At 47.8% G+C, this 11,192-nt stretch overlaps 1 protein-coding gene across 2 annotated transcripts; it reads right to left on the bottom strand.

Moving 5' to 3' along the window:
• Positions 1-1,128: 1,128 nt before the first annotated feature.
• On the bottom strand, positions 1,129-3,405 carry ADM (adrenomedullin). 2 transcript variants are annotated; one of them, XM_036221420.1, is made up of 4 exons: positions 3,248-3,405; positions 2,714-2,832; positions 2,414-2,563; positions 1,129-2,210 (listed from the first exon to the last, which is right to left on the bottom strand). In XM_036221420.1, the coding sequence occupies exons 2-4, from the start codon at positions 2,809-2,811 to the stop codon at positions 1,895-1,897; spliced, it is 564 nt and encodes a 187-aa protein (XP_036077313.1). In that variant the 5' UTR covers positions 2,812-2,832; positions 3,248-3,405; the 3' UTR covers positions 1,129-1,894. The 2 variants fall into 2 exon arrangements, with proteins under 2 accessions (XP_036077313.1, XP_016002837.2); XM_016147351.2 differs by having other exon boundaries at positions 1,129-2,213; positions 3,248-3,404.
• Positions 3,406-11,192: the final 7,787 nt, after the last annotated feature.

Genomic DNA, 11,192 nt, shown 5'->3' with positions numbered 1-11,192 from the left:
GTCTCTACTCTGGGTCTTCAGGATATTTGATGAGACAAATGGGGCAGGGATATCAAAATCAGGAGTGCCTCCCCTTATACTTCCCTTCTGTCTTGTTCCCAAATGTCCCAATACCTTTTAGTCACTTAATGGGCCTTAGTGTCAGCTTCTGACATTAGAACTGGGATCAACCTTCTAAGATGATAAGATATAAAGAAAGCAAGAAGGAGGAAGGAAGGAGGGAGAGAAAGGAAGCCTGGAGAAGTGGAGGGGGTAAAAAATGAAAAAAGGCTTGTGTAGGAGGAAGGAAGAGGGGAGCAGCAAGGGTGGGGGGCGGAACAATGGAGGTCTCAGGCCACCCGAAGCACACGGTTCCGGCGGCACGTCCGTAGCTCATGCCTTCGGCCAGCAGCTGCACACTGCGCAGCATGTGGGCTCTGAGTCACGGTCCCAAAACAGGGAGCCGCCGTGCAGGTCTGGAGGGCCAGACCTGGTTGGCATCTGTAAAATGTTGTTTTTTTTTTTTTCCTTTCCTCTTTCATTAAAGCTGTGTGCTGACTCCCACGTAGGAGAACTTATTAAACCGCACGTACTGCCTGACGGCTCGCAGGTCTGTCCCAGACGGCCGGCTGGGGGCGCCGCAGCCTCACTTATGAGGCCCCTGGCTTTCTGGGGCACTGTCCTGGAGAGGACTTAGGTTTCTCTCCCTGCTGCGGGTTTCCCGCAAGAGTCCAAACATTTTGCTGGAGTAGCTTCTAACTTAAACCCTGCGGCAGCCGGGGAAGGACTCTTCCCTTAGAAGGCCTAGCAGATTACCCCAACTCTCCGAGGCGCGCAGGGTTCCGTGAGCAACTCAAGATGTGGGACTCTCACGCAACCCGGAGAGTTCAGGCTTGCCTCCGCTTCAGAGATCACCCTACTCCCCCCCGCCCGTCAGCCATGCGGGGATGTGACCTCCGGCGTCTCCGCGAACCTCCACACACCCCGCAGGGAGAGCAGAGCTCCTAACAGCTCAGCTAGAGCGGAGAGGGGCCAGCGCCCCCCGGAGCTGTCATCTCACCTTCCCACGCCAGGAGGCGTGACATAAGGCTCCCGGGGAGCCCAAGACCAGGGGGCACCCTCCCTCCCAAGACGCGCGTGACCCGAGAATGAATCAGCATCGAGACTGTTTATTGGTTTGCTATTTCGCATATCACCCATTTTATGTAAATAGATTATATAGAGACACGACGTTTCCTTCTTCCAAAAGAGGTAATCAGTCTCTTTTTCACGCACACTCTCACACATTCCCCGCAGCAATGTTACACCTCGCTGAGACATTCACGTATTAAAATACTGAGGAAAGGGACAATACAATTGCTTTAAAATGCCCTTAATACAATATATAACGTACAAAAATATCTCTATATTTGAAGTTACAAAAAAATCTTGACAGCAACAAACTTAAATATTGATAATTACCTCTGTATATACAACACGCATTGCACTTTTCCTCTCTAGGTTTGGGAAAGTTCAAGTAATAGTGGGGCTTGCGCCCCGGCGGGGTGACACCCCATCAGAAATCAGTTTGTGGGCTGTAAGGACAATGGCTCAGACCTTTGCCCCGGGGGTCTAAGCAGTTGATTCTCAGTTTCTCCGTGAGCCTGGCAGACACTCCCGCAGATTCCTCGGCCCTCCTGGGACACCCTGGCCGGGTTAGGGCAAAAAGAACATTGGCTCTGAGAAGGAGGGACCCCTGCAAAGCCATAGCTCGCCGCCGTACTGTGCCTCCTGAACTCCCCGGTCGCTGCAGGGCTGCCTCGGCCGGTCCTCATCAGTTGAGAGGCTCGGCTCGGGGAAGCCCTCTGCTCTGGGGTGGGGGGTGGGGGGGTGCCATCCGGTTGCATGCGCGACTGATCGCTGCTGCCACAGCGGCCTAAATCCTATGGAGGGTAGCAATCACTCGAAGCGCTCCAGAAGCTGGAGCCCCGCGTTCCCGTGGCTCCGGGGACAACAGAGTCCGGCCCTGGCTCGCCTCGGGCAGGGATCGCCGGCGCCGGCGGCCGTAGCCCTGAGGGCTGATCTTATTCCTGGGGGCGACGCCGTCCTTGTCCTTGTCTGTGAACTGGTAGATCTGGTGTGCCAGCTTCTGCACCGTGCACGTCCCGAAGCGACAGCCAAAGCTCCGCAAGCCCTGGAAGTTGTTCATACTCTGGCGATAGCGCTTAACTCGGATGCGGGCGGCGTCCGGACTGCTGGAGAAGGGAAGGAAGGCAACATGAGACCCCTATTAAGCAGGGTCTCAGCCGCCAGGAACCGGAGCATTCGAGAACCAGAGGGGCCTGGAAACTGCTACCGTCTTCTGAACTGCCACACACCCCTGACGATCCCCAGGGCCAGGGCAGTGGAGGGGAGCACCCCTTGCCAACCCCGCGACGGCACCGGGCATAGTTACCTGGCCTGGGTGCTGCGAGAGGTTCCCTTTACATCCTGCGGCTGAACGAGAGTCTGGACAGGCTCGGACTTCAGGTCGGCGAGCCCGGTAGGGTAGCTGCTGGGCACCCGAAGTTCCCTCTTCCCACGACTTAGCGCCCATTTATTCCATCTAGAAAACAGAAACAGACTCGATTTGCACACGTCCAGGAGAGTTCCCGGTCCGTTCCTACTCGCGTTTACTTTTAATCCCTCGGGACCAACGGCCAATTTCCTTGTCTTCCAGGTACAAGCACCGGGGAAGGCACTGCCTGCGACTCACTTCTTTCTGAACTCTGACGCCACATCGAGCCGTGCGCTGTCCGCTCCTAGGAAGGCGAGCGAACCCAAACACAGGAGGGCGACTGGAACCAGTTTCATTCCGGCGGCGATGTGCAGACCCTGAGGAGGGGGAGAGAGGAGCGAACGTGAGCACCCGGGCGTGTCGCGCCGCCGGGGAGGGGCGCAGAGGGCGGGCGGGGGCCCCAGCGCGGGCAGGCTCAGCCCAGGCTCTGCCTCGTTCAGACGCTTATCTCCCTGGGACACAGAGAGACGCCAGCGGCATTTGCACCCGCCGGGCGGGTGACAGGCCCCTCAGGGGAGGCGGCTGCCTAGTGCCAGGCTCCCAGAAGTTCCCCCTAATTCATTTCTCGAAATTTGGCTGATGGAGCAGAGGAGACTGGGTCTCTGGAATTCCAGTAGTGTGTGCGAGCTGGGCCCGGGATGTGGGACGCACCCGGTAAGGGATCCTTCATGCAGGGCTCCCAGTGCCCGGCCAAGGACCCCCCTCTTTACCCGCCCCGCCTGCCGCACCTACCTGCTGAGCGGGTGATCTGCCAAGATATGGGAGGAGGAAGTTCGAGATGTCGCTCTGGCAGTGGTAAAAACTCAATGTTCAAGCTGCAGTGAGAAACCAGAGATGGCAAAGCTGGAGCTGTTCCGCCCAGAGTCACCAAGAAACCACTGAGTGGAAGGCGCTGGTTCCTCAGCTTTATAGTAGTACAGGGGGGGAGGGGCGGGGCCTGGGCTGCCCTCACGCCCTCCCTTTTTTCCCTCGGGCGCGCGCACTCCTGCACTTTGGCGCGCGCACTGCTTGCCTGTGGGTGCGGGGTGTGGGATTTGGGAGGTGGGGTGTCCCTTATGCCCAGAGGACTTGGAGATAAGCTCCAGGAGATAGGAACTGCCACAACTCTGACTTTGGGCACAGGGTTCATACTGTAAGTCCTGGCGAAACAGGCTGGTGCAACCTCTTGGGGTCCTTACTCAGGATCTATGTTGCTCAGAGTGAGAGGCCTCCTGGTATGGAACTGCAAGAACAGGGGTACCACGCGGATGGTCTAAGTCCCGGCCCTTGGGAGCTATGACCTCGAATTTACCGCGCCCCCTGCCGGCTCTGCGCCTGACCTGGCCGAGACCCCAGACTCCCTCGGAACCTCAGGGACAGGGCACAAAGCAAAAGCCTAGAGAAGCTGGGTTTGCCAGTACCCATCCACCCTACCCCTAAGAGCGGTGGAGACTCCGGGGTTCTGGAATGGGCTAATAAGATTTCACAATAGGAGCAAGGCTCGGAAAGGCTGATTTGATTGAGAATTGGGATTTGGAAGCGGGATTTATCTGAAGTTCCAGATTTTACGTGCCTCTTTGGAAATATAGGAATAACCAAAATTAGGAAGAAAGATACCGTTTAGTTACCGCCCCCCCCCCACACACACACACTCGCTGCAATCTAATTATGCCTTATAAGGTTACAACCTGAGAGTTCGCCTGGCTGCCCTAGAAGCCTTCAGTCACCCATTGTAAACGTGAGGATTTACTGCCAGGGAACACACTAATGCTTCACGTATGCTAATCGCTTTACAGTTTACAAAGCACAGCCAAGTACTGATCTCCTTTGATCCTCGCATCTACCCTTGAGTTAGGCAAAGAAGGTAACATCACTTTTCTCCTTTCACTAAGTGGAAAATTGAAGTTCAGAAAGAGAATGTGTTTGTCCAAAGTCACAACAAAGGTAGTAGTAAGCAGTAGAGTCCTAACCTGGCCCCCGCAAGCAAGCACGGCAGACTGGGGCGTGGCGTGGATTTTTCTAAGCTGGGGTCATCATCTCGTCAAGGGGAAAAGAAGAGTCCTAGCCCCCGCCCAAGGATTTATGCCTGTTCGTGATGAATCACCCCCAAGCACGTTTGTCACCCTTTTGTGCTCTTCCACACTGCTTCTTGACTCCACTTTCTTACTTGTCTTCTGGGGACCAAACTGAGCAGGGAACTCAGTCCCGAAGGGTTCTCTACTTCTTTATGCGCGCCTCTGGTGTCCTATCACCCACTACCCCAATACCAGGTCCTGAAGCCAGGCGTCTAGACTGGGAGGCCGAGGGCACGGTACCACTGGCACTCACCTATGGTAATTTGCTGTGTGAACGTGGACAAGTCACATCCTTCCTCTAGTTTCTCCATCTATAACGAGCCACCAGCAAATCTCTAAGCTTCCTACCTGCTCTGCCATACTGGTTCAGCCATACAGTGCAAAGGCGTCTGGGAGCTGGATCGCGCGGACCTTGCCTGATCTCGGCCGCGCACTGCTGGCTCAGCCCCATTTTCACTCTCAGGACTGAACCGTGGACGTTGCACCTCAGGAAGGAAAGGGCGTGCCAAAGTTACCTATTTTAAGGACTCTTCCCAGCCGGAGTCACCTGAGCGGACCTGAGTTCTCAACGACGGCAGGGAACGAATTCCTGGCTTTAGCTCTAATAAGGGTTCGGGGCGCCGAGGGTCAGAGGGATGCAGCGCAACTGGGTTCCGGCCGCCTGACTGGCTGCAGGGCAGTCACCGTAGCAGACCCGGTCAGGCGGCTAATCTGTCCACACCGCAGACAGCAGGTATTACTGCGTGTCTGCTCTGTTTCCAGGATCCTCTCCACCCTAACTATTTTGTTTTTCTCGCTTGTTTCCCTTTTCCCATCTCTTCAGTTCGTCCCCTGCGAGTCAGGCTCTTCGCACCGACCCTCTTCAGGACAGGCTGTCTGTCTTGTCTAAGGACGAGACCTACTTGTCACCAGCTTCCAGCTGGGGCTGCGCCAAGACAGGTTTTACTTTCATTTCCCTGGCGCGAGCTTCGGACTGCTGGGGAGGTCAAGGACAGCTGGGCGCCGGCCCACAACTAGGGGCGGTCCCGTGGTCTGGACTCGTTTCTTCCAGTTCCTACCAGGCCTAGGGGCTTCGGTCTGCAGAGAACTCTGCGGCTGGACCTCGTTGCCTCTTCTCTGTGTCCTTTAGGAAAGTCCCTGATCTCCTGGAGGGGAAACTGAGCTCTCGCTCCCACTGCAGGATCGCGAAGTGTGCTCTTGGTGCAGACTTCGCTCTGAACTTCCGGCAGCTTCAACAAGCAAAGCAAACCCAGGAGTGGAGTCTGGGCTGTGCTCCGCCCGGCTCCAGTGCTTACGCGAGTAAAGTAGCCGCGGTGACAGGGATTCCCACCCGCGAGCCTTGGCACGCTCTCTCCTAATAAGCCCAGGTGCGCCTTGTAGCTCTGGCACGTAGAGATTTGACGTTTGAGAACCCCGCCAAATCTTTCTTTAAAGTTCTGGATTGGCAGCTCGGGATTTTGCCAAAACATATTCCTATCTTCGTCGTCGTCGTCGTCGTCGTCGTCGTCGTCGTCTTCTTCTTCTTCTTCTTCTTCTTCTTCTTCTTCTTCTTCTTCTTCTTCTTCTTCTTCTTCTTCTTCTTCTTCGTGTGTGTGTGTGTGCGCGTGCGCGTGTGTGTGTGTGTGTGCGCGTGTGTGTGTGTGTGCGCGTGCGTGCGCGCGAGGGCGCGGGCCAGCATGTTCCCAGAAGCATCGTGGGGTTTAAATAGAAAAAAGATATAAAATTTGCCAAACACTGGCATCTGTTTTTTTCCTGTGGAACCACGAGTTTGCTTACTTAATCATCATTAAAAGAAAAAAAAAATCACTAGAATGCGGTTTAATGGTCAGATCTAGAAGGAAACACCACAGCGGGAGTTCTGCTTCTGGTGATTTGTTAACGTGCAGTTTCATCCATCCAAGTTGCAGCGATTGTAGATTCACATGGAGTACAAGGAAGGAAGGAAGTGAAGGAAGAAACATCTTTGAAATCTCACTGGCAAAAAAAAAGAGAGAGAGAGAGGAAAGAAAGAAAAATGCTAAATAGTGAGCATCCACATTTTTATCCCTAAGAATTTTTAAAGGGTCAGATTGTAATTAAACCCCAAAGCACCATAATAAACATGTGTATCCAGACAGCATATATACAAACATGCAAATATGCTAAAACCTTGTTGTTTCATGGTGTCTTACTTTCTTCTTCACATTCCAACTGAATTATTTTTAGGCCCTAAATCCAAACTTTACTCTTAGTAATGTTTGGAGTTTTAAAAATTTGTGGCGGTGGTTTCTCAGCTAACACTGCGGACACAGTCCCTAAAGCCAGTGTAACCGCACTCAGGTCATGCAGAAAAGTAATAAGAAACAATAAATAATTTTAGTGACATTAATAAGAATGTAACTAAGAGTGAGTAACCAAGCACATTGCATAATTATTTCAGGTGCTTCTTTTTTCAAATGGGAAAATTTATAACTCATTTATTATTCGTATGATTCAAATGCCTCTGCTAAGCTGTGGGCTTGTTTACAATGTTCATTTGACAACAAGGTTCAAGAAACATCCTGGAATTATGATTTGGAGAAAAATGATTTAGAGAAAAGACATAATCGGCTTTTCAGATTGGGTCACTTACAGTGATAAGTAAAGCAGGATACAAAACCCAGAACACTTTTGTGTGTGAGGGGGCGGGGGGGTGGAATCTTGGACTCCTCCAAGGAGCTAATAAAATATAGGTCCTTTCTGGAAAAATACACATGTGCATAAACCAATTTAAGTATGAAATAGGCATACAATTTCAGTAGGTTGACCAAGTTAGGAATGCTGACACAGAACAAATAGCACTGTCTCTATAGCATTACTATCTGTTTTGGAGTGCCGGAGGCAGAAAGAGCAGTTAACATCTCTCTTTAGGGTATATTTTCCAGTGCATCAGCATAAGAAAAAAGTGATGCTTTTGCTGCCTCATTTTTGTGCTGCTACACAAAAGAGATGGACAGACACAATCAGTCCTTGTATGTTATAAAACCAGAAGACAAACCTCCCTGAAGGTTAAAGAATGTAAGTTACTATAGGACAAATGAAAAAGAATACAGAGAAGATGATCGACATATGGAAGCTTGTTTTACTAACTGCTATAACAAAACAAGATGAAATGACTTCAAGATAAATTGCCTATTGATGGCACAATGCATGGTATTAATAAATGGATGATAAAAGAGATGATTAGACCATTTAGGGTCATCCTTAGCCAATGAGAATGGCCCCTTCCCTCTAGATGGGGATCCTGCAGATTAGAAACCGCTGAAATGAGTCAATTCTTATGTATGGATTTGCATGATTTGAAAATTCATTCATTCCTTCAACATATATTTACTGAGCATGTGTTACAATGCCTAGCTCTGTGCTAAGCACTAGGTATATGCTGATCATCAATGCAAACATTCTTGCCCTCAAGAGCTTACAGCATGGTGGGGTAGCCAGACATAAACAAATCCTCATAGGAATAAATACATGATTCTATAGTGTGCTAAGTGTTCCAAAAGAAAAGCAGGACTGGGGAGATTTAATTTTCTGAATAGAGGAAATGGCATATGCAAAATCTTAAAGATGAGAAAGAAGTTGGTACATTAGAGAAAATAAAAGGAGGCCAGCATGGTTGGAATGTATCAAGTGAAGGAGAAGAGTGACACGAAATGAGATTAAAGAGATCATCAGGGTTAGAGTAAATAGGACCCCAGGGGACATAATGAAGATTTTGCACTTTATTCATGATAATGTTGGGAACTGTTGGCAGGTTTAAAGAGGGAAGAGGTATGACCTAATATACATTTATTTAAAAGATCAGTTTAGTTATTGAGTGTGGTGGGTGGATTAGGGAGGAGCAAAAAGGGAAGTAGTGCAGTGGCGGAACCCTGGAGAAATTGGAGAAGGCCTAGTTCTCCCATAATCTCTATTAATCTCCCCCCGCCCCACACACCCCCTAAATTTCATCAACAGAGCTGGCTTCATGACATAAACCCTGTTTAGTTGCACAGGGCCCTACATTCGGTTTAATGCTCTGCTTGTCACTATTTTGAAATTCTTAATAATTTTCGAACAGTGGGTCTTACATTTTCATTTTGCACTGGGCTTTGCAAATTATGTAGCCAATTCTACTCACCAAAGAAACATGCAATCTAAGTAAAAGCAGCATGAAATCTCTCACAGCACCTATTTAACTATAGTTGCTAATGTCAGGGGTGCTTCGTATGAGTGTCAAGATTCAATTATTCATAAAATCATGCATGTAAAAGTAACTGCGGGATAATTTCTAGTAGCCATCTCTGAAGCCTTCTTCCCACACCCGAACATACACACAAGGTAGAAACAGTGTGTTTACTATACACATTTAATTTAAAGAAAGTGTTCACTACTCACTCACCATCTTTAAGTTTTACCTATATGGAAACTCTGGAACCACCAAAAGAAGCAGGGAAACCAGTTAGGAAGCTATTGCCATACACAAGGTGGGAAGTGATAGTGACCCTGACTAATGGGGTGGCAGTGAGAGTGGAGAGAAGTGTAGGATCAATAGGACTGAATGATAAATGTATGGCTGAGAGAGAGGCAGGTGTCAAGGGTAACAAACATTAAGTATCTCAGTTAGGCAACTGAGTGGATGGATATGTGGAAATGGATCAGGGAATTTTCTACCACAACTGCTTAGTTGTCTTTGTTATTGGCTGGTAGAGACCATGAGAAGAGGCCCCGGCCCGCCAGTGGACTTTTGGTCGTCACACTCTTATACAGTCTCTCTGAAGTGTAGTGGTTAACCACAGGAAGCACTTGAAATGACTGTACAGATCAACCACTCACTCCATGACAGCCAACTAAGTGTAGGAGCAATGGACTGATAATTCTTGCTTACTAGTAATCGAGTTTTTGTCTTCTAAGGCATAAAAGAAAGGCATCTGCTCTATACACATCATCATTGTGTTACATAGTCTTTCTCCCTTCCTGCTCCTGCCAGCCTTCTGTAAAATAAATCTGGGGTTGCTTTACTCCCTTACTTTCTTGGAAAGGTGATGGTGGTTATCTCAGTCTGGCTTTCAGCCAAACTCAGGCTGCCTTGTTAGGGCTTATCGGTTTCAGCAGACTGGTAGCTGTTGGCTGAGAAGCAAAACACAGCTCCAGTGTATGCTAAATATGTTCGTGTGTGTACACAAACACATGTGCCTTTATACATATACCTGGGATATGTCAAAATCCTTATGCTACTAAACACCCATTTGCAAATGATATAGCAGCCTACGTGACCTAACAGGTGGAATAGGTTTGAAAGCACAAGACATTTGATTCAAGGCTTGCAAACAGCTAAGTTTTTATTTTTAAAAAAGTTTAAGTAATTTAAACCAACACTTGTGAATGAAATTAAAAAAACAACACATTTAAAAAGTAAAATAGGTCCCCTTACCTCATGTCGTATATAAAAATTAATTCAAAATGGATCAATGGCTTAAGTACAAGAGCTAAACTATGAAATTCTTAGAAGAAAACATAGGTATAAGTTTTCATGACCTTGGATTTGGCAATGGATTTTTATATATGACACCAAAAGCACAGGAAACAGGAATAGATAAGCTGGACTTTATATCGTATATACATACAATAGAATGATATTCAGCTATAAAAAAATGAAGTATAGATACATGCTATAATGTGAGTGAACCTTGAAAATATACCAAATGAAAGAACCCAGACACCAAAGGTCACATATTGTCTGATTGCATTTATATCAAATATCCATAATAGGTTTTAAAAAACAAAATTCAAACAAGTAAATTTGAAGATCTAATTGGCTTTAAAGGACTCATGAATTGGGCAGCATTCCAGCTAGCAACTAGAAGGGTACTCTGAGGGGTTGTACAAAATGAAAAGTTTTTATTGAAAGAAAGCTAAGGGAAGGGAGTTAACAAAAGAAAAGAAAGGATTATTCTTAGGCCATGACATCTTTTCTTTGGGAAAGAAAACTGGAAGGATTTATATCATGCAGATTGTCTCTTCTAAGGGCAATGAAGAGGGACCATGTGACAGATTGTTTTACCATTGTTTGACTTGAAAATTCAGTATTGGTTGAAACTGCAATTAGATTAGGTATTAAATCTAGGTTTGATATCATGGGTTTTTAGCACAAGTGACCCATTTTGGGCCTGTTTTTTTTTTTTTTTTTTCTTTAACATCGGTAAATCCACAGAGACAGAATGCAAATTTGTGGTTACCTGGGCTGGGGGAGGAGGAAATGGGAGTGACTGCTTAATGGATGTGGGGTTTTCTTTTGGGTAATGAAAATGTTTTGGTACTAGATAGAGGTGATAGTTGCACAACATTGTGAATGCACTAAATACCACTGAATTGTACACTTTAAAATGGTTAACTTTAATGTAAATTTCACTTTAATTTAAAAAAGTACAATGGAACATGATAGCTGCCTTAAAAATCTGAAAGGCTATCATACGAAGATAGATTTTAAATTTTTTTCTGAGTAGTTCCAGAGAGCAAAACCAGGGAAGTTACAGGACAACTCTGGCATAATAAGGAAGAATTTATTATGGAAGAACTAACAAAAGGGCTATTAAACAGTGGAATGGATCACCTCCCAAAGAAGA

This window comes from Rousettus aegyptiacus, unplaced genomic scaffold, assembly GCF_014176215.1.
Source record: "Rousettus aegyptiacus isolate mRouAeg1 unplaced genomic scaffold, mRouAeg1.p scaffold_m13_p_5, whole genome shotgun sequence".
NCBI classification, from domain to species: Eukaryota; Metazoa; Chordata; class Mammalia; order Chiroptera; family Pteropodidae; genus Rousettus; species Rousettus aegyptiacus.
Note: the sequence above shows the minus strand (reverse complement) of the source record. Positions and strands in the feature narration are given on the sequence as shown.

What these genes read in the sequence shown, in the direction of transcription:
- ADM (XM_016147351.2), bottom strand. Translation starts at nt 2,811, where the DNA reads ATGAAACTGGTTCCAGTCGCCCTCCTGTGTTTGGGTTCGCTCGCCTTC. An exon ending in GCGTCAGAGTTCAGAAAGAA is followed by an intron (nt 2,564 to 2,713) that starts GTGAGTCGCAGG and finishes TCTGTTTTCTAG; the next exon opens with ATGGAATAAATGGGCGCTAA. An exon ending in TCTCGCAGCACCCAGGCCAG is followed by an intron (nt 2,214 to 2,413) that starts GTAACTATGCCC and finishes TCCCTTCTCCAG; the next exon opens with CAGTCCGGACGCCGCCCGCA.